The sequence below is a fragment of the Trachurus japonicus genome, chromosome 14, assembly GCF_045865225.1.
Source record: "Trachurus japonicus isolate A0001 chromosome 14, Traja_1.0".
In the NCBI taxonomy this organism is placed as follows: Eukaryota; Metazoa; Chordata; class Actinopteri; order Carangiformes; family Carangidae; genus Trachurus; species Trachurus japonicus.
This window is the reverse complement of record NC_140920.1, coordinates 21,673,423-21,696,999: the sequence shown is the minus strand read 5'-3', so window position 1 is coordinate 21,696,999 and position 23,577 is coordinate 21,673,423. Positions and strand designations below refer to the sequence as shown.

Sequence of the window (23,577 nt, the reverse complement as noted above, 5' to 3'; positions counted from 1 at the left end):
ACGAAGAATAGCAACTTCTGGTTGGGAGTTCTAGGGGCTTTGTCCCTGCATACGGGTACTCTCTTGGTGATACGCGCTGTTGACTGTAGGACAAATAAACAAGAAAGGTAAGCACAATAAATGATTCCCTGTGCAGTACTTTTTGAATGATATGGCGAGCCTACAAAGTTGTGATTTATGGGGGATTTGCAAATCCTGACATCGGACATCGGATCTGCACCTTTGGCTATGTCGAGAGCAAAACGTACAAATAGCAGAGTTAAATTTACACCAAACACATAGGCCTATGCTCATTTTTAAAGGGGAAGTCCGGTCGCTTATCCGCTGTTTTGCTAACCCTCCTCCTGGCCACAATGAAGCTGGCGAGAAAGTGATGAAAGAGCGGTACATAACGTTATATATTACGACGTGTATATTTGTGTAGTCTTATCTGTCATAAGCAAGAGATTACAGGTTATGAGGCGTGTTTGTGTCCCAGTGCCGCAGAGACGAGAGCTGGGACACCGCGGCGGGGGCACTGATCTTGCAAGGTTGGTTTTCGGGCAAGAGGCACTGTGTGGAAGGCAGAGAGCCTCCATTTTCCTTGTAACAAGTTCCATCTAATTTTTTAAACCATCACAATTACAGCTGTAGCATATAAGCTAAAACTCCTGTATAGTTCCCACAGGAAAAATGTTAGAAAATTATAATTTTCTAAATAAATTAATTAATAGTATAGTTAATAATTTAGCCTCCCTTTACTGCTCATGCTCTCTTAGCTCAAAGTCACAGGACCGTGAACCTCTAGCACGAGCCAGTGATAAACTGTAGTACCAGTGTTGGGCGCATTACTTTAAGAAAGGAATTAGTTATAGTTACTTGCTACTTTTCTCCAGAAAGTAACTGAGTTAGTAATTGAGCTCGGAGCTCCAACATTATAAAAGTAAAGAAAGATCCAAACTCCGAATTGGAAAAGTGCAATAGAACAGCTCTTGAACTCAGGACTCCGACTCGGGAATTCAGATAGGATCCAATGCCCGAGTTGGTCAGAATTACGTCAAAGCAAAATGGCGTTGCACTTTCTCCTCAACTTTAACTGTTATGTGTCGTCTAATTTAGCATTTGTGTTACTAAAAGTGTAGAATTACATTAAGTGGCCTGTCCATTCCCACTCTGTTACAGTAATTTGTGATTTGAAAAGGTCTGTGTGCGTATTGTAGTAGGGACGAAAAAACACACTTTCTCTCTCTCCCTTATGTAGCTGATGTAGCCTACTTCCCCAGCAGTACTTTTACTCGAAAGACATCCAAACAAACATCACCTTACTGTGGCCGGCCATGTTTTCCGAGGTTGCGCAATGAAATGCATTTACCTCGGAAGTCGGAATTTCTGACCCAGATCTTTCCGAGTTCCGAGTGCAATCGAACGCAGCATAACAGTAGCATGTTAGCAGTTTGCTTGCCAATTATCCTCACAAGAAGTCACTACACCTCCAAGCACCGCCTTTTTTGTCAGGTAATGCGATTAAATTTCCCTGTGGCTTGTGATGATTAAACTGAAAGTAATTTGACAAAAATAAATACGCCCTAATTCTGATTTCTACAATATGTCTATGATATATAAAATCAGTATTGTCAATGGAAATGATTGCTTAGCTTCAAATGAAATAAACATTATTATTTTAATTTTATGTTTTTTACCACTAGATGTTTGAATTTGTTTATGTGACTGGTGATAGTAGCCTACTGTCATGGATCAGGGACATACAGCTTCCTGCTCCATCATGTTACAGTAATACTGTAAAGCAGAACTGAATTGAATCCAATGATGGGAGAGGGAGGGGTGGAGGGGTGAGAGGGAGGAGTGTGAGAGAGTAAGAAGGGAGGAGGAGGGGTGACTGGAGAGAGAGCGAGAGAGAGAGAAAGTGTGTGTGTCGGTGTGTGTGTGAGTGAGAGAGAGAGAGAGAGAGAGAGAGAGAGAGAGAGAGAGAGAAAGTGCATCCAGCTCTCAGTCATTCATCTCTCGTGGAGAGTAGAGGAAACTACAACAGGACCAGAACAGAAACATTTTCTTTGAGAGGAAAAAAGGAGGAAGACCATTTAAAAAGTTCTGCGTGTGGAAGACTTATACTCAAACCGCCAGCTGCAGTTTTCCTTTTCATCTTCATTGCTTTTTACATCCAAGAACACTACGCTGCTGCAAGTATTTCACACTGCTCCTTGTACTCTGCGTGGAGATACCTCCACCTCTGTGTCCTGCAGCTGAGGACATTTTTCCTGCAGATACAAAGACTCAAACAGGATCTCTGCATCAGAAGAAGAACTTGAACATCTCCACAACTTGGAAAGAGAGCGTGGAGCCCTTCAATGCAGCGTGCGTGAAAGGGACTGTTTGGTTCTTTCAGGGGAGGAGAAGGAGGAGGAGGAGGAGGAGGAGGTGACCTCAGGAGTACGCACCGGGATCAGAGTGCTCCTGGAAGAGCTCCGGGAAGAGGAGGAGGGCACGTCACATTGAGAAAGAGCATCCTCCCAGCCTTAGCCCTCCTTACATCTACACATCCTTAGGACTGATCTTATAAAATATCTGTAGTGAGGCATCGTAAATAATCCCTAAAGCCTCAGAAAGTAAGAATTAAACTCACAAAAGTATATTAAAGTCAAGTTAAGTCATCACTGGACTCATTAAAACTCATTAAAAGGATATTACGAGAAATATTGTGTAGGTTGTTTTGGTTGGCAGCATACACGCACGCACGCACACAGACACATACACACGCCCAGGACAGCCCAGCACACCACCTCAGAATGGATCTCCCACCAGTCAGAGGTAAGCATAAATTCATCCTGTTGCCATCCGATCTGCTGATAAACTATTGATGGTTTGTGTGACCTTGAAATAAAAAATGTTGCAGCTGGAATTTTTTTATGAAATAAGGAATTATTCAAAAGGATTTTTTGTAGATTTACAAACAGTCTTTTTTTAGCTTCAATTTTTAGAAACAAAATATTAAGACGTAGAAATAGATACTCTATGAAAATTCAATGGGTCAATATGGAAATCAGATGGGATGTTGTCATGGATATCTTTTCATAGATTTTTGCATACAGTACACACAGTTTTGGTGGCACTGACACATACTTATATTTTCATTTTGTATTTTCATTTTAAAGTTTTTCAGCAGTGGAGTTTTAATGTCCTAACGCTTAGGTTTTTGGTTGATTTCTTAAACACTAGTTGCCTCTACTTTGTACTTTGTACTTTGAGGTCCAACTCAAAGCATGAGGCCAATCTGCCCAATTTTTCTTATAAAAAACGCTGTTAAATCCCGGTGAAATAATTTAATACTAGTTTTACCTCCTGAATCCGGTGTGGCCACACAAAAAAAAATGTTGTAGTTAAAAAGACAGAATAATGTCTGATGTTCATTTAAGTCCTTGCCCAGTTCTCCAGCTCTTACTGTATCTGGGCTGTTGGGTGGGGGTCACTCATAGAAAGGTGGTCTTGGTTTCATGTTTAACCCATTTAAAATTCCATCAATACATCTGAACTGTAAGTACACGTCACATACTGTAGGTTTTTCTGAGCGTTTACTACAGTTGAATATGTGTTGGGGCTTGTGGATGGGTGAAGTGATGATTGTTCACTGTAGCCTCCAGTTATTTTTTATAAGTAGAGAAGGTGAATTAGTCGTGTTGACAGTTATTTGCCTGCACATGTGGTTTTATATCAAGTTTGACGACTTTTAAGCAAACCTGTGGTGAAACATCTCAAACAGAAGAGAGCAAAATGGCCATATTCACTGATTATCAGGCTGCATATTAACATTTGTCCCAGTGTGTTTTAGTATTTTGTGTGAGTGAGCGTGTGTGTGTGTGTCCGTGTCCGTGTGTGTAACTGTGATGGGGACATGTGGGGTTGGGATTGATTGTCCTCAAGGTCGGATGCAGAATGTCAATACACATCTCCGCTGGGGTGGGACTGGAGGGGTGGGTGGATGAGCAAATTATGGGACCGACTGATGAAAGGGAGAGAAAGAGAAAGTGAATGGGACAAGAGGAGTGGTAACGTTAGGAGGCGGGATAGACCAGGGATGGATGGATGGATGGATGGATGAAAGGGAGGGGACAGTATGTGTGGAGTGGAGGAATATGGCGGACAAATAAACGGATGATGAAATGGACGGATGGTTGGAGAGAGGGAGGGGATAAATGGAGGTGGGGGTTGGGGGGTTAGGCCACAGAGGAGCTAATGCACTGTTCTAATGCACTGTACAACCACAAAGTTGTGGAAAGAGAAAAGACAAGAAAATAAAGACAAAAGAGGAAGCATTGTGCAAGTGATTTCAGTATCAATGAGACTGAGTAATAATGGTAAAGAAATACAACAAAGCGTAATTTATAGATCAGCTTTCTGCTTAATGTGTGGTTGAAAACAACTATCATGATAACTGATGAAAGGGACCTTAAAAAATAATCTCTTGCCCTTTTCATTTTCAACAACTGGAATAAATAGAAATTATAACAATATTAATACATAACAAGCCAAAATGGAACTGGAAAATTTAAATCAGAGGAAATTCTCACAGATGTCACAAAAGTTAATGGAGTTCCTCAAATGGCCACTAGATGTGACAACAGAAATTGTGTTAAGTACACAATTTAATTTCATTTTATGTTGTTGCTCTCTGCACATTTTAAAAGTAAAGCGCAGCTACGGGAGCCTTTTTAGCTCAAACTTGTGGCATAGCCTACACCAGGCAGTTGGAGGTCCGGCCATGTTCACATACATATGGAGCGCACCAGAGTTTGACTGTAACCGCACCAGTGTGGCCGTTTTGGTGCACACCCAAGTTCAACTCGGGCGACCTAAACACTGCCTGTGTGAAAACACCCTGAATCAACTAGTATGTAAGATCAGATGCTATGACAGCTGTCATTTTAGGTTGTAATTTGTGAACTGTTGAAGTTGGCATACGTTTGTTTTGGTGGTTCATGAGCATTGTTATATTTCATATCTCCTTCAATACAAAGTCATAATATTACTGCAGTTTCATTACCATGAAAAGACCCTGATGGAGAAACACTTTAAGATCTCCACCTGTAGCACCGCAGCACTCTGGCAGCACTGTTGTCGTATAATTATACTTGTTGATGGAGAATTGAATGCTATGGGCACAAGCAGGTGTTAAACTCTGTCCCAGAACCAACCTAAATGTGACATTATAGGTAGGCCTACAAGACCTGGATCAGTAAGGAGCTCTACTTTTTTGGTTCTGATGCAATACACTTGTCTGCTCCTAAATAAACTATAAACTAACCAAATACCTTTTCTTCAATTCAACTCCAAAGTAACAGGTTTACAGGATGTACCAGATATTTACAGTCCATCTGCGAAACCAGGTCATGTTCAGTGCAAACATTTGGAGTCTATGTAGGAAGCAGGCTTTTAACCCGGAAATATACAAAATAAATACTAAATGGATTAAATAAATGGACTCATACAGGGAGTGGTGTGACAGGGTTGCTGGATGATCTGGTTCAAGTTTTCATTAGTTCCCCTCTGGCAAACAGTTTGTGACCTAATCAAGTGTTTCAGTTGCCTAATTCTAAACATTTCCTAACCACGTTGTAGCTGCTATGTGAAGATATTGCACAAAAGGGGGAGGGAAGACACAAATAAGACTACCTGCTCTGCTTCTCACACCTCTTTTACATCTTGCTTCACCACTTTCACTTTTAGCATTATTAGTATCACCACCTCACTCATTCACTGCCCCTCTCTTCCCCTCCCACCCCTTCCCCTGCTGTTAGACCGGCCTCCCCTTCCTTCCCATGGACCAGTCTGCCACCCAGCCCTCCCATCGAGCTGGCCAGCTCTCCCTGCCCCCCCCCGCTCCCCCTCCCCCCCCCCCCCCTCACCAGAGACTGCCTTCATCAACTCCTGCTAACATTTCCATATTTCGCACATTCTGTGACAAACTGTAAACTGTTTTCTTGTCTGTAACAACATCTATTGCACGTCTGTCCGTCCTGGGTGAGGGATCCCTCCTCTGTTGCTCACCCTGAGGTTTCTCCGACTTTTCCCTGGTAAAAGGGTTTTCCATGGAGTTTTTCCTCAGTCGATGTGAGGGTCTAAGGACAGAGGATGTTGTTACGATGCCATGTAAAGCCCTTTGAGACAAACTGTTTGTAAAAACGGGCTATACAAATAAAATTGCCTTGCCTTGCCTTGCCTTGCCTTCCCTGTCCACCACACACACACACACACACACACACACACACACACACCCCAGCCCCCCCCCCCCCCCAGCCTGGACTTGCTGGTCTGCAGTGTCTATTTCAGTCTTTCCGTTGGGGTCAGATTTGGCACATCCGGTATCTCATCCAGTTTATTGTCATTCAATCCTGCTGTGCTCCCGGAGGGCATCAGGAGGAAGGCCCCTGGGTCTTAGTGCCTGACTCACTCCATGCACTTCCACCCAGAGAAGCTGGCACCACTGCAGTCAAACACTTTGACCTCATGAATCTAATGTCTAAATTCTATACTGTTTTACATAATTTCATTCAGATATTTCTAGAGAAGGTTCCTTACATGTACATGTACAGGGTCTCTCTGTTGCTAGAACCTGTACCAGACCTGAGTCCTCAGTCAGGTGTGGTCCAAGCTCTGGTCCTGGTGTTTTGCCATGGGTCTGTTCTATATTGGCTCTAAATAAATTCACTCCTAGTGGAATATTTTCATTATTTTGCTAACAATGCTAACTTTAGACAGCATGTTTCGTCTACCTTTCTGGTCACAAGTACTTTTGTAATCGTACAAAAAAAAATCTGACCCTTTGTTTTGAAAAGGACACCTTGGTTGACATCAAGGGCTACTGTATGATCATGGCAAATAAGATATGGTGACTGAAACACTTTGTGAGCTATGGGGCAAGAGCATGACTGTGGTCAAGTAAGATCTGAAGAGTTAAAGATATGACCGTGGAGAAACTCCACTTCCTGCCTTGTTACACATAAGTCACACTAACTTAAATGGTGAAATGGTCTGATATGAACAACACATTTCAATTACTAGACAAAAATGCAGACACAAAAATTATACTGATACAAGTCAAGTCAATCTTCATTATACAGCAATTCATGACAGAAGTTACTTCTGGGTCCAGACCTTCTCTTCATAACAGGATTTACAGAGACCCAACAGACACAACAAACCAAGAGTACAGATGTTAACTATCAAATCTTCATACGCGTATTTCACCACATATTTTGTCACCAAGGAAACAGTTAAAGCAAAAACAACAGTCTACATAAGACTGATTGCACTTTAACATTCAGTGGATATCAATGCAATTAATTGTCAATATTATAACCAGATGTTAGTTGACGATGATCTTGTACAGACAGAAGAGTCTAAAGTAAACACAGGAAATAAAATATGAAGTTTTTAGTGAAAGGATGTAAGTTGCCGAGATCAAAGAAATCTGGGAATTTTGACAACTTGGAGCCAGATCTAAGGTGAAAACAACAAACGGCACCCGTCCCTATCTACTGCATCCTGCACACATGGTTAGAATTTGTAGTTTCTTTGACGTCCCGTGTTGGAGCACCATCATAACCATCAGGTATAACTTGCAGCCTTAGTAAGAAGGTGTCTGAGTCTGGGCTGTGTCCACCATTGAAGTCTGTCATGTGAGTTGATGGAGAGCTCACAGGCAAAGTGAATTCACTGAGATTAAATTCATATTGATTTTCTGGGCTGAAAAACAAGCAGATTTCCCAAAATGTGTTGCTTTAAAGTTTTGTACCTTATTTAATTACTGTGAGCTGAACATGCAAAGTGTCCTCCCTCAAGAAAGAAACAGGGAGGAAAAGCAGAAAAAGGGAGAAAAGTTAAGAGTGAAGGACAGGAAGCAGAGAGTGGATGAAAGAGGAGAGCTGAGGGAGGTGGTGAAGGTGATATGAAGGGAGGAGAGGAGGTGAGAGGATGGGGGAGAAACGAGAGGAGTAGAGGCGAGGGAGGCAGGAAAGAAGAGGAGAGGTGAGGGCAACCCCTCCTCGTTCCAAGGCGAAGGGTCACTGCAGTCGGTTTTAAAATAGCCTGAAACCATGATGTCATCTGTGAGAGATGCAGCGACGCTCTGTCCATTAAAGCCCATCGACCATCAGCAGGTCGAGTCCAGGATCAGCGGAAGTCAGTCAGCAGAAAGAAAAAGGGATCAGCACGACGCGACAAGTTTCTCTTTTCTTATGGAGTCTCTATCAGTTTTTAACTTTTCATCCGGCTTCGACTCTATTTCACAATTTATACAAACCAGCACTTCATTGACATAATTGACTGCAGAATTTAAAATATTACTCTCTAATCTCTTGCAAATATTTTATCTTCAATAACAGTGTTGTCATTTATAATTAGTTTGATTTCCACATTAAAGCTCAATTGTCTTAAAAAAATCTTTAACCATTTTCTGACGTAGCTTGTGGTGATTCAAATAGGAGTAAATGGTGGCTTGTTGGGTCTATATTGCACGGTGGATTGATACACATTTGTTGCTGAAGTTTAAATTTGTATTCTGTGGGTGGCAATAGCATCTATGTCTATGAACTGTTTCTGATGCACCAGCTGAGCTTGATCCACAGTCATTTTAACATTTTATTTCAGCCTTTTTACTTGATAATACCATTGCCCATTTCCCAAGACACTGTAAAATATTTTATTTCTAGATTAGATCATAGTAGATTTAATCTAATTCCAGTGCATCGTAAAAAAACTTGCAGATTCAAAAGTTGACTTGGAGTTTTTACCAACAACATTTGTGCATTACGGCTGCATCTGGTGTGTTCGGGAAGCACACATAAGCAGTTTGAAAGACTTAAAATCTCATTTTCATTCTCTAAATCTCATTTAAAATATAATTAAAAGTGATAAGAAAAGGACACATGGATACAATGTTCACTAGATCTGTTTTTGTTTGCTTGCTGATGCTTTGTTCTCAGTTCTTTCTCAACAAGTTGTCTATGCTTTATGTTTGTCTGGAAAAAAAAAAAAAAACCCACAGAAAAACAGAAGAGGTTAGTTTTCGCTAGAAAAGCGACCACAGCTGAGGAAGTGCAGCAGCTAAAGACATTAAAAAGTTAATCTACTGTACAACTTAGAGGGAAAGCCAACAGCTCAGCGAAGCCCAGGGAGGTGAGATTTAAACTACATTTTGAGTATTTTGAAACTGTTTCCTAATTTAGGAATGAAAGATTTTTGGCTGAAGACGACACATCAGCTAAATACTGGTGGTGAAACTGTCAACTGGGCAGCAGAAACAAAGTGTATACAGTGTATGTGTGTGTGTGTGTCCGTTCTAGGGCTGAGGCTCAGTCATTACTGATACTCCCCCAGCACAGAGGCCCATCCTCAGGTTACCACTGATGGTCTCTTGAAACACCAGCTCTCTCTGACGGTTTTCCAGTTCGGTTTGTTTTGCTCATTTTCACATTTTACCGGCGACGCGTTCGAGCATCATAAGAGGAACAGAATTTGAAGAAGTCAGAAGCAGCTTGAGTAATTTGATAACATCTGCTCTCCAGCTTCCCCTGCTTCTCATTTCCTGTCGTTCCTGCTCAATGACACTTTGTTCTTTAAAAATGTTGAGATGCTGCTGAGCTCCAGCTTCAGAAAGACAGAGAGAGACAAAGAGATGCTGCTCATCTTCTCCCCTCTCCCTCTCCTCTGAGCCAGATGGATTATCTACTAAATAAAACAGTCATTGTGCTGACGGCCATGACAGTTCAGTGTTGGCCATGAACCTGGACCACCATTGCACTAGTGGGAACATCAATGATGGGTAGAGCATCTGATCAAATATGAAAGGTTAGATTCTATTGATCTGGCTGATAAGAAATTTACCAGAATATGTGAGTATTGATGAGAAAGTGTCACATTTTTTTTTCTCATTTCTCATTTCACCCAGCAATCACGGCACTAAAGAAACAAAATCTGCTTTGTTTTGACTTTTTCTGAAGTTTACAATTTAGTGACTTAACTCAGACAAACAGTGAGCTACATATAGTGTGTGATGACTGTTGTTTTCATCCCCCACCGCTTGACTGGAACATGTGTCCATGGAAACTGTGTTTGGGAATTCAGCTACCCAGAATCCTCACCGCCACATACGTGTGACGAATAAAAAACAACACAGCCCTGAGCTACATGTGTAATTTGAGGAGAGGGCACTGCCTCACACACACACACAAACTCCTATCTTGGCTGTTGTTGCCAGAGCATTGATAACAGTAATAGACTCCCTCTCCTCAGTGTGGCCAATCAACACAGCCGATACAAGTCATGTGATGCCAGTACCAGGACCACTGAGAAAGACTTTATTCTACTTGCTAGAAATAACATAATTGTAAATACATTATCAAAATAGGGTGCCTTTGTCTTCCACTGTGAGAAAGAAACGCAGTGGTGGTGCTGCAGATTTAGGACCTTTAACCAATGAGATACTGTTGTTGTCTGTTGGTTGGTTTGAAGAATGACACTAAAACTACTGAGCCGATTTAAGCCGAACTTGGTGAAGGGATGAGACATGGGTTAAGGGTTATTGAATTGAATTGAATTGAATTGAATTCCTTTATTGTCATTCATACCAAGGTATAAACGAAATTCAGATGCAAACCTCCATTAAGGAAGAACATATTGAAATTTGTGGCAGATCCATGCTCTGTTTTTCCCCCCCTCTGAAGTTTTATGTATGTTGTTTGACATTGGTCTTGATGGAAGTGTCCTTCTTGTTACAGTAACATGTTTTTCTTCTTCTCTGAGGATTCACCCATTTTTAGAGAAAGGCTATTCAAGAAGCTGACATTTGGGTTGTAACTCATTATTTTCAATATCGCTTAATTCAACACTCCTTTTCTTAGAATGAATGTGTTCATATATTATTAGCCTCGTACTGTAAGCCAGCCTCTCCCGGAAATGCAATTCATTTCATTTCTGAGGGAGAGTCTGGCCTCATTCCTGCTGTAAGCGTTTGGCCTGAAACCCTCAGAAGGCCGAGCCAATCAGCGTCGCCGCTGTGATTGACACAGCACATTGGCCAATCAGGGACCGACTGGTGCAAAGCCCCGTCACTACACCAACTTGCTGATTGGCTGAATGGACGTTTCTCTAAATTTTTCCATCCTGGTGTCACAGTGTAACTTTTTGACGTGACTTGCAGTACTTGTGTGGTGTTGAGGGGGGTGTTGGCTCAACCGGTAAATAAAAATGAGGTCATGGAAATGGACGACAGGCCTCCTCTTTTTAACAATTAGATGACCTGATAGGCAGGCAGAGTATGAGTGAGCCGCGGCCACCGCTCTCCCTGATGAGATTAGTCACCAGGACTTCTCCTCTCTCCTCCGACTAATTTGAAAATGCATCCTCATCTAAACCAACCTGGGCCTCCTTATCTGCTGCTTTATGGGTGGAGGGAGGGAGGGGTCCGAGGGGAAGATACAGGGAGCCTGCAGGGTGGAGCACCTTTATGCTCTAAAGCCTGGAGAGGACAGGAAGAGCTTTATTTTTGTTTGTTTTATTTAGTTTTTAGTGTCCAGCTTGCTAATCACCTCTCCTTACTTCCCTCTCACTGATGGATTGCCATTCTTGGGTTTCATTCACCTCCCCCACACCTACTTCTGTTTGCTCCTCTCTTATTGCTTTTGCTCTGCATTTTCCAAAGGCAACTTGTCTTTTCTTACTTCCTGTATTTAACCGTTTAGCTGCTCATAACAGGGAAATCATTTTATGTGATTTTTTTTGCTCGGTTTCCATCTTTTTTTCTGCTCATGGAAACAATCAGTTCTTCTTCTTCCCAGTACAAAGTTGCTGTTTATTCAATTGTAATATGTTAAACTTTAGCAATTAGCAGCTATAGTAAACTGCTAGTAAAGCGTCTTCATCAGTGCAGTATTTCTCTGGAGCATGAGAGCAAACATGCATGGCTACACATTTGGGGATAACAGAAGCATGTTGTTCTTGTTGATCTGACTTCCTAATATGGCTGCACACGCACAGACACACACACACACACACACACACACACACACACACACACACACACACACACACACACACACACACACACACACACACATTGTTGAGGATTGTGAGGTTTGCTTTAGCTTCTGTGCAAAAGGAAAAACAGCACATGAACCTGCTAAAACTGCACAGACTAAAGGTATAGTTGAAGTAGAAAGAAACTAGTTCATATAAGTCGTCTAGTGTTGGGAATCAAACTTTTATGGACTGGCCCAGTTGATATGATACCATCAATGATGAAAATGATCTTGTCATATGATACAAATTAGTAAATTAAATCAGTCAGTGAGCTAATAAGCATCCCAGACAGCGAAATTAATCTAGCTCATATTTGGGCCCCCATGTTTTCTTTTTTGGTTCCAGACTCTGGCCAAGGACTCAGGCATGTGTTGGGCCAGAACTTTTAATTTGATATCTGGGATACACTATAGAAGCTGGACTGAAGACCCAGCCCTCAGGGTTGGGAGGATACAATAATGTATTTTAAAGACTGTATGAGGATGATTTATCATGTTAAATGAATGACAGTGAGAGATACAGTAAGTCTGATCAGCCTTGGTTAAATCATCCTCTGTTAACTCTATAAAACTTTTAATAACTTAACTGTGTTTTTTCAAATGAGTCTTGAATCAGATGGATGTGAATTCAGACTCCCCCCTCATGCCTCCCACCTTCACCTTCTTCCTCTATCTAATCTCATGATCTGAGCTGCTTTAAATGCATTTCCATTTGGCCTCATTACTCTCTGATAGGACCGGCCCCATGTGAGAAGCGAGCCAGCTTTCTCTTCCCCTCGGCCACTTGGCAAGACTGCACATTTTCTCTGAGTGTATAGCCATGTGTGTGTGTGTGTGTGTGTGTGTGTGTATGTGAGTTAACAGTATGTGTGCATATTGAATGGGGAGGTTTTGTCACACACACACACACACACACACACACACACACACACACACACACACACACACACACACACACACACACACACACACACACACACACACACACGGAAACACAGATTTTCCCTCTGACATGAACAACAAATACCAAGCTGTCATCTTCATTCAGGACTAATCTGATAAACAGTGAATCAAATCAGCTGCATCATCCATTAGATCTGGACTAGATGCATTTACTGCACGTAGAAGCAAATTCTTCTTTACCTAGTTACAGTCCTACACTGTTAGACTTTTCACTGTAAATTTACAGTATTATACTGGCAGCAGCTTCACCAGCATAATACTGTAAAATTACAGCAATTTGCTGTATCTTATAATTACAGCAAAATACTGTAATTCAAATACTGTAAATTTACAGTATTATACTGGCGAAGCTGCTGCCAGTATAATACTGTAAATTTACGGTATTTGAATATACAGTGATATCCTGTATTTAATGATGATTACAGAATATTACTGTAATAGGCTACTACTACTACTACTACTACTACTACTAATGATGATAATAATAATAATAATAATAATAATAATAATAATAAAGAAATGACAGCAAGACAGTATTCATTTTTCAATTCAAATATTTATTGCAATAAAAATGTATTTCAGTTACAGTGCATAATGACATTTGGTAACTCACTGACAATTTGTATTTGTGAGGCAGGAACATCAAATTGTTTTAATAATCCCGTAATATAGGAAATGCAGAAAACAGCCAGGACAAATGCCTGGACTAAACGTACATTTTTCTGGCCACTCGAACTCACGGACACGGCGAGGAGATGACGAGGAACTGCTTGAAAGCGGACGTCTGCCTTGCAGAATGGACACAGGCTCTAGAATGAGAAAAATGTTGCATCAGTACATGGATTATCCGTTACTCTTAACAACGTTTTTTCTCATCACGGCGATTTCACCAACATAAACAGATATATTTTTAAACGGCTAAAAAAGTGGAGTAATAATAATACCGTAATAATTAAAAAGAAAAATCCTGTTCAGTGTAGCACCGTTCTATTGTTAGGTCAGCTGCAACTTGTGGCAGAAGCCAGAGGACCCACGTGCAGAAACCGGTGGAGAAAAAAAAAGTCAAAGTCAAGGACTAAATAAAAAAAATGTCACTGTCTCTCTCACGAGCAGTGCTGTCATTCAAATTTCAGCACTGACACAGCGGACAGCGCGCCTGCATGAAATGCATGCTCCGGAGGCGATCTTTTTTCAGTTAGTTTTGCCTCTTCACAGAGATTTTTCTGTGGAGATTTTTTCTATTTTTTAAACGAGTACGAAAAATACCTGCAGGCTATTCGTGCTAACGTTAGCTACTCCAGGCATAAGTTAGACCAGTTCTGCCAGTAAAATCGTGTTGTTTAAACAGGGTTACACAATGCTATGCTCTATAATTTCAGCTAAGCTTGAATGAAAATTGAGCTAGCTAACTGAAAATGAAAAGATTCAACAACTTTGTCCAAACACGGTTCTAAATGACAGAAAATTCAACTGGAAAAAAAATCCAAACCTTCTCCTAAGTCCGGAAAAAAAGATAAATTTATGTGAACTTACTCAGTGGACAGCTCCAGACATCAGAGGTGAGCAGGTAGCCTTCCTGTGACTGCTCACACACAAGCTGCAAAAAAACTGTCAACTGTTGATTTTCAAATTTATTTTTCCCACACTTTTCACCTTCCCACAATGCTCTGCTGTTTACAGTAATCCTGTAAAAAAAAGGGCCTTCTCTTAAAGTGCTGTAATCACATTTTTTTCTCCCAGATTGCATTGCAGTTTACAGTATGATACTGTATAACAGTTTTACAGTAAAATACTGCTCAGATTTTACTGTAAATTTACAGAAAAGGGTTACAGTGTACCCGTGACTGTCTGCTAAAATTATGCTTCTATAGGCTGCACTTATCCATAAATACACTCTGCAGGAAACATAAGTGAGACTGGATTACATTTTCTATGTGGATGCTGTTAGCTTAACTACTTTACTGACCCCTAACTATAACTCTTCCTACAGCCATAATATTTCCTTATTCTAAATATATTGCAGAATTAATGCCATTAATCCTAATGCAGAGAGGAACCTGTGTTTACCCTTCCACTTACTGTAAATGGTTTGATTTATACTATAGCTATTTATTTTACACCAAAGATGGAATATAATCCAGGATCAAGTCCTTTAAGCAACACTAGTTGTAGCATGGCATGATTAAACATCTCAGAGCAAATACAGAATCAATAGCAATACACCTTTTCTATCCAGTTGACACATTATTCTGTGCAGAGACAGAAATCTGGATGTAACAAGAACCAGGACAGAAGAAGAAAACAGGCACAGTTTATCATTTTGTGACATGAAATCATGCCACAAAAATTATGTGAAAAAAGACAAAAACAGCATGGAAAAGACTGCTTGGGAGCTTCAAAATAAACTTTTACTGTTCATCTTTATCACACACTGAAGGCATAAGACCCAATTTGGTCAGAAGGCAGGATGTCTGGGCGGAGAAGTGGTGAAACTCGGCATGTTAAGTGTCAATGACCAATGTGCTCATACTCAAAGACATAAAGGATCAGTTCATCCACTTAACAACATGATTCATGTTTCTGCTTTTAATTTAACGCTCTGAAGGATGAGACACTGTTTCAAAGAGACTTATGCTGCAGGTTCATCAGAGCCGCTCAAAATGTTTCAAAAGTACAATGTTCAAAAAGCCTCACACACTCAAACACACACGTTTGGTAGGAAGTGGTTCCAATAAAAGCCAAAAACTTCACAGGCAGATATTGGTGGCTACTCAAACTACTTTGTGATACTGCATCACAAAGCCTGCGCGAGATTCAGCTTTTAGCTGTGGTTGCTGCTTATTTGGAGCCACAAACCAACACTCTGCATAATTTAAATTTATCAGTTGGTTTTCTAAAATAATATGTCCTCTTAATGAGATGAGAACTCTCTGAGTGGGAATGACTCATGACTACGTGAGCAGTCTCGTTTGGCTGGCAGGTAAAAGCAGATTCAAACCCCAGGCTTGACTTTCCCTCCATGTTGTGTGTTAACAGCGTGGCCAGCCTCTCTCTGCCTGCAGGTGGGTTTCCTCCATGGCGGCAGCAGCTGTGCTCAACAGATGCTAAATTACAGTGTGGACCTCGTGGTCGTATCTCTCCGGCTCTGGCAGGCTAATAATAGTGTTAGCTCAAGCAGTGGAGAACCTCAGCAGTCACGATGACATGGCCGACTGCTGTGAGGAGGCTCCGCTGCCAAAACCCATCTCTGATCAAGTGCTGCTTTAATGTCTGGAGAGTAATAGGCTACTGTTTGTTGTGTGTAAAGCAAAGTCCCCTCTGCCAATAACTGGGGCAAAATGATCAATAGTTTGCTTTTTAATAATCATTTATCTTTGGCTGGACCTATGATGCAGTGCATTGCTGCTTGTCTAATGGGGTGTCCTGGTTTTGCGGTGGATTGAGAACTGCAGGGAAGTGAAGGAGAGCTTCATTGAGCCGTGCCTCCATTACTACAAATATACAACTTTTATTATATGTATCATTATTACCAAGGGAGGTAGGAATTATTAAATAGAAGGTCTTCTCACTTATGAAAACAGGATTTGACCATAGGCACTCCAGCCACATAGATTTACTTTTCATGCATTTACATTTGATTTAATTCTATTCTATTCTGGTAATTTCTTGCTCTATAGTAGAAAACAACAACTATAACAAACGTAACAAAGAGTAAGGGACACAAAACTATGATTCAATGATCTTTTTGTTTAATACTGCAATTCATGACAGTTTTTTGTGTTTTAAACAAAGAAAACTGAAGTAAAATTCAAAGCGACTGATTTTTTTCATCAGTGTTTTCTGTGCTGTTCCCAGAGCTTCTGTCAATCACACTATGGGCAGGACTATAATTTCTTCTCTGGGTTTCCTCCTATTGCATCTTGAGTTGCTTGCGTGTGTTTCTTTCTGTCTAGTCATTGTGGCTTTGGTTCACATGGTAAATACAAAAAAATAGACACAAAACCTGACTGCTGTGTGGAAGTGGAAGTGGAACAGAAATACAGTATCTCTTACACAGCAGAGAACACGGACCATATTATGTGAATTAAATAGGAACCATGCAGGATTTTTAGCTTAACTATGCTACATTTTTACCTTAATTCAACAGCTTTGCAGTAACTGTTTAATAAATGACACGTAACTTGTTATGCAGAGGGTGAATGGAGTCTATCTAACTTTGCAAGATCAGTGCCACCACTCTGGTGTCCCATCTCTCGTCTCTCTGCACCGTGACACAAACGCGCCCCGTAACCCGTGATCTCTTATGATAGATAAGACTACACAAATATAAATGTTCCAGAGAACGTTATGTACGGCTCTGTTGATTAATTTCTCGCCAGCGTTGTTGTAAACAAATGCACATGGCCAGGTAGGGAGTTAGCAAAACAGCGGAAAAGCGACCGGACTTGCATGGTTCCCCTTTAAGTGTATTTTTATGGCTGCACATACTTGCGAATGAAAATGCCAAAAAACATCATATTGTAATAATTTTGGTCGCAACTGCAATCACAATTTCAGTGGAATGACAATTTTTGCATTTCAATTCCACTGAAATTTCACCTTTTGGGATCTTGCACCAAACTAGAACACATTCCTTTGCATGTGGAGAATATGTAGGCTGAGGGGAACAATGTAGCTCCACAATGTTTCATTTATAGTGTGTTTTAATGTTTAACCTTAATCAAAAACTCCTTGCATCTCCTGCAATTTGAGTACTGCACTTGGTCACGTTGTGATTTTGACAATATTTCAATTAACTGTTCAGCCCTATGAAAATATGATTCGACATCACTAACAACCGTCACTTATTTTATGTGTTTGCAGGTTTATCTGATGTGCCGTGAGTGTTGGGAGCACCTCGCCCCAGCTCCGGCCTGCAACCCTGGTGCCACCCGGCCCGGCTCACCAGGATGGAGCCTGCTCATTCCTTTCGGATGGAGCTGGAGGGCTTGGACCTCCAGCAGGTCCCAGTGCTCTCACTGGACCAAATACGTGTCATCCGGGCCAACAATGACTATGTGGAGAGGCCCGTTGCACTGGAACCTGCAACCCAGTCCGGATTTTTCTATCCCCATGATGACCGTTACCCTCATGGAGTGTACACCCATCACCCCCAGCCCTCCTTCCACTCTGCCCTGCCACGCAGCCAAAGTCAGCAGCAGCACAGTCACCTGTCCCACCTGAGCCGCTCCAGCACCATAAGCTCTTCCATGTCCCGAACCAGTGCCACGTCAGACCAGCGGCTACTGACGGGTTTGACGCCGTCTCACTCCGGGCCCGGTTCGGTGATCCGTTCTCAACCTAAGGGAGAACTCAAGCCCGACACATCTTTCGGTAAAGGCCTGACAGAGGACGAGGCCGAGCTGGGCCGCCATCTGTTCATCTGCGAGCGGTGCGGTCGCTGTAAGTGCCAAGAGTGCTGCGCCCCGCGCCGCCTGCCTTCCTGCTGGGCCTGTGGGCAGCGCTGCCTGTGCTCCGCCGAGAGCGCCGTGGAATACGGCACCTGCTTGTGCTGCGTCAAAGGCCTGTTCTATCACTGCTCCGCCCAGGACGACGAGGATAACTGCGCTGACCGGCCGTGCTCCTGTGCCTCGGCCCACGCCTGCGCCCGCTGGGGCTCCATGGGGCTGCTGTCGCTCTGCCTGCCTTGCCTTTGTTGCTACCCTCCTGCCAGGCTGTGCCTTGCCCTGTGTCAGCGCGCCCACGATCGGGCCACGCGCCCCGGCTGCAGGTGCAGCAACACCAACACTGTGTGCCGCAAGATTTCCGCCACCAACCCCAACCCCGGCCACCCCTCGCTCCGCAGCAAAGCTCTGGAGAAGCCGTTATGACAGGCTTGGGCTCAGCCGTGGCCAAAGCAACACTTTCGCCAATCAACAGTGCCACAGCTGACGTTGTGAAAACAATGACATTGTGACCCACCTACCTACATATGACAAGCCAACCAACCAACCAACCAACCAACCAACCATGAAGTGTAGTTCACCTAACGTACCTTGAATTATTTCTTCTCCAGCTCAGGAGGGACCAAAGCTTTACTGTGCCTGTTCACTTGGAGACTTCATGCCTAGACAACAGAAACTCATCCTGAAGGAAGGAAGAAGCTGTCGTGCTTTGCTGGACTGCCCTTCAACCTTAACCAAGACGTCCACACAGAAACCACCTCTCTCTGCATTCTGTGGCGTAATCTGGGCGTCTTAAAAATCTATTTATTTATTGTCGAACCTCTTTCCGCCCCAACCTTCGCAAAGAGAATGCACAGAGATGGGTGACGGACCAAATCATTGATGGAAAGACGCCTGTGGTGACGTGAGTGATTAGGAGTTTGTGTCTTCTTGAAAAAGAGAATCAAGAGGAAGCACGATAGACTGAGATCACAATGACATTCAGCAAACTCTGCAAAAGGCTGAAGACAAATGAATGGACAGACCAACATCATGTGGTGGTGAATATCTGAGTGGGACTCAGAGCAAAGTGAGAACAAAGACACTTGTAAACACACTTGTTACAACTGTTTGACACCAAAAAGGGACCATGCACTGTATGAACTGTCAATGCTATTAAGTTCATTTGTAAGGAAAAGCACTGTGAGGTAGATGGACGATGTTTTCCTCGGCAGCCAAAAGCTGAACAGGGGGATTATTTAACCAGAGGGAGGGGGGCATCCATTGTGACAAGGCAGCGTGTGTGTGTCTGAGAGAGAGTGTGTGTGTGTGTCCTCCTATACTGTACAACCTGTGTATGAAGAGCCGGTGTGCATGTTGTTTTGTCAGCAGCAGAAGCCTCCCTCGTCTTATTTTTAGCAGCTTCACTGCCTCAGTGGAGCTCTGGGAGGGGGGTCTGGTCGGGTTTCCTCCTCAAGTCAGTCTGTCGCCAACCTCCCTCTCCACCACCACCACCACCCCATCCACCCACCCACCTCCATCCGTCTCTCCTCCTCCTTCATTATCCCCTCATCCTCAAATCAAATGTTGTTTCTCTTTCTTGATGCAAAATTACACAAGGGAAATTTGCTTCTACTCAAATCAACTCTCATGAACCACAAGTCCAGTTAACAGAGCATTTTAAAACTCGGAACTAACCCAAAACAAGTTTCAGCATCCCTTGAATTCTTGGTAAACTAATGTTTTGGAGATTTTGAATCTAGACCGCAGACTTGAGGCGTATTATTCCCACACACCCATATATCCCCTGCTGCCTCGTCCGTCTCTCCTCTTACGCTCACAGGGCTAAAAGCCTCCAGTTCCTGGTCCACAGAGAGTTGATCAAACAGGCAATTAGCTTCATGATAGCTCTTAATGGGCCGGAGAAGAATGGAGCGTGGGAGGAAGAGGGGAGGGAAAGAGACAGTGCGGGGAGAGACAGGATGAGTGGAGTTGTGGTGTTTGGCAGATGGACAGATGATGGGGAAAACAGAGGGATGCTGTGATGAGAGCAAGAGAGAAAGAAAGAGAGAGAGAGACTGGATGGAAGGAGGAAAAAGAGGAAGGAGAGGATGATGCTGATGTCGCCATGGAGTCAGATCAGAGACTATGAGGTTGAGATTAAGGCTTCAAAACTGATTAACAAAAAACAAACGGATGCACAAGTGTGTGTGTGTGTCTGTTTTTGTGTGTGTGTTTGGATGCATAATGGGCTTTTCTGTGTATGTGTGTGTGTATGTGTGTCATGATGCATTGCCCAGGCACAGACACAAACACACATATACACATGACCTGATTTGTTAAAAGTTACTTTGCTATATTTTTATATGTAAATATGGGCTATTAACTGTATGACTATTTTTATTCTGCTTTATTTTGTTCCTATGAGATTGATAATTATTATGGCAGTTTTCCATAGTGAATATTTACTTATTTACTGTCCAACCTGTGATCAATTCAGGAACTTTTGGGGCAACTCTGATGGGAAACTTCAAACAAGGACCGTAGCATCGATTCATTACCATGTCTGTTGGAGCTCAGTATTTTGGCTCAGTGTTGAAACCTTCGAAGGAGCCTTTCTGAGACCAAATATGTGTTTAGCATTAAAAAGCCAAGCTTTGATGCTAATTAGCTTGAACACTCTTGACCAATCCCTGTTCTTTTTTTCCTAGCTCAATGGAGCAAGTTTTCTTATGTGTTAAATGCCACTATTGCAAAGGCCTCATTATGCTTCAAACAAAGTGTTTATAAAATATTTTAAAAACCTTTTAATGGTGGTTGAAAACAGGAACTTCTCCAACCAAACGGGGACAGCTCTCCATTCCAACACCCCTCCACTTCGACACCCCGCTGTTCCGAAATACCCCCACTTCGAAACACCGCTGTTCCGACACCCTCCCCCCCGCAGCTGTCCAATGTCCAAGGTGCTGAACCGCGTGACGTTGTTTACATTCTGCTTTGCGGCTTGTCTGTGAAACGTGCGCTGCGAGACTGGGCAGATCTGTCCCACTTGTTTTCTCCCCGACTCCGTTGTGGGAGATCTTCCACAGAGTAAAAGAAATACACCCCACCCCCCCCGCTCCGCTCGAGCGCGGCTGAAGCCGGCTTGAGCTCACAGGGCGCGAGGCTGCTGCAGCCGCCGCTCGTGCTGACAGCTGACTGAAGGAGATGCTTTGGTTGGGCTTAGGCAATGAAGAAAGGAGTTGGTTAAGTTTAGTAAAAAGACCAGGTAGAGGCTAGACAGGCTAGAAGCATAATGAACATTATATGTCATTAATATGAAGTATTTGCTTGTTTTGCAGTTAATTATGCACATGATCCGTTTGACACCAAAAAGGAAAAAAGGATCACTGCGCACTGGGGGTTTCCCCCAATAGCCTTTTCGGAATAGCGGGGTCTTTAGAAAAAATAGAAAACCCCGCTATTACGATGAATGGAAGTCTATTGTCGGAAAGGCGGGGCTTCGGAAAGGCGGGGTGTAACCCAAACAAACAACCCAAAAATCACATCAAGATAAGTATGATGAACCTTTAAAAACAAGACTTACATCAGTGCTAACAGTTAACTAACCAACCAAAGTCACTTAAATGGACCAACTTTTTATTCTTTTTTCAAATCATCCTGTTGCTGCTGTTGTTGTATTTGTTTGATCTTTTCCAGATGAAAGCTGGCCGGCTGGGGCCCTTCTGTGTGGAGTTTGCATGTTCTCCCCGTGCATGCGTGGGTTCTCTCCGGGTATCTCCGGCTTCCTCCCACAGACCAAAGACATGCTGGTTAGGTTAATTGGTGACTCTAAATTGCCCATAGGTGTGAATGGGAGTGTGAATGGTTGTCTGTCTATGGCCCCGTCCAGACGAATACGCGGCTTCACCAAATCCGATCTTTTTCTTAATCGTTTTGAAAAAAATCTCCGTAAACACAGCATCGTTTTCAGAAATATCTGCGTCCACACGGATCACCTGAAAATGACCCAAAACGCTGTAGTACCTACATACTGCAGGCGTGTGTGTGGAGTGTGTGTGGCGCTGCAGCGCTGCCACACATAAACACTTAAGACAGAGAAGAAGACGGGAAGTCCCCGCTGTAATTCAATAGAAGAAGTTCCCCGCTGTATTCAAAATACATCCATGATTCAAACTCAAACATGGGATTAAATGTTGACAGGGAGTCGTGTCAGAGTAAATATGACGATCAGTGATGATTAAACAGGCGCGATTCAGCCGCAGCGTCTGAGCGACCTGATGGTAGTCGGCCGAGACTGTCAGTGTGCAGCTGTTGCAGCGGTGTGTGTGTGTGTCTGTGTATGTCTCAGGTTACAGGTAGAGCGGCGGGGGGCATGACATCATCGTTTCAGAAAAAATCCGTATTGGCCGTCCAGACGAAAACGCTGGGGCGGCGTTTTCAAATATTCCCACTCTGGGACCTGTTTTCAAAAAATACCGTTTTCACCCCCCGAAAACGCCGTATTCGTGTGGACGCGAGGCCGATCCGATAAAGTATTTATCCGGATTTGTCTGGACGGGGCCTATATATGTTAGCCCTGCAATAGACTGGCGACCTGTCCAGGGTGCCTCTCGCCCTAAGACAGCTGAGATAGGCTCCAGCTCACCCGTGACCCTAGTGAGGATAAGCGGATCAGAAGATGAATGAATGTTTTCCAGATGAAATGTTGCCCCAAATGCTCCTGTTCATCACAGCTTTCACTTTGAGACGGGTTGGCAACTGTGGAGGACATGCTCAAGTTTAACATGGCTTTGTTTAGTTTTGTTTTTGTTTTGTGTGTTGCAACTCTGTCCACTTTTAGTGTTATCTATGACGTTATGATTACTACAATTATATGCATTGGCAACCAAAAATCATAATCTTTGCAATTGACACTTATTAATCCAAATCACCTAGGCTGACATTATGTCCTCATTAACAATGGTGAATTCATAAACTGTTTTTGGCTTTTCAACCACACTTGAAAAAAAAGAAGAGTTTTCAGTCACCCAAAACAGTACAAATGAAAACACTTTTTAAAGTGCCAGCCAAGAGAAACTGAGCTTTTCAGAAATGCTGATGTACGCCGGTCATGGGAGACA

At 42.7% G+C, this 23,577-nt stretch overlaps 1 protein-coding gene across 1 annotated transcript; it reads left to right on the top strand.

The window, feature by feature from the left end:
- Positions 1-1,992: 1,992 nt before the first annotated feature.
- LOC146974727 (protein sprouty homolog 3) lies at positions 1,993-20,647 on the top strand. The gene is made up of 2 exons (XM_085798334.1): positions 1,993-2,805; positions 17,895-20,647. The coding sequence occupies exon 2, from the start codon at positions 17,981-17,983 to the stop codon at positions 18,899-18,901; it is 921 nt and encodes a 306-aa protein (XP_085654460.1). The 5' UTR covers positions 1,993-2,805; positions 17,895-17,980; the 3' UTR covers positions 18,902-20,647.
- The last annotated feature ends 2,930 nt before the right edge of the window (positions 20,648-23,577 follow it).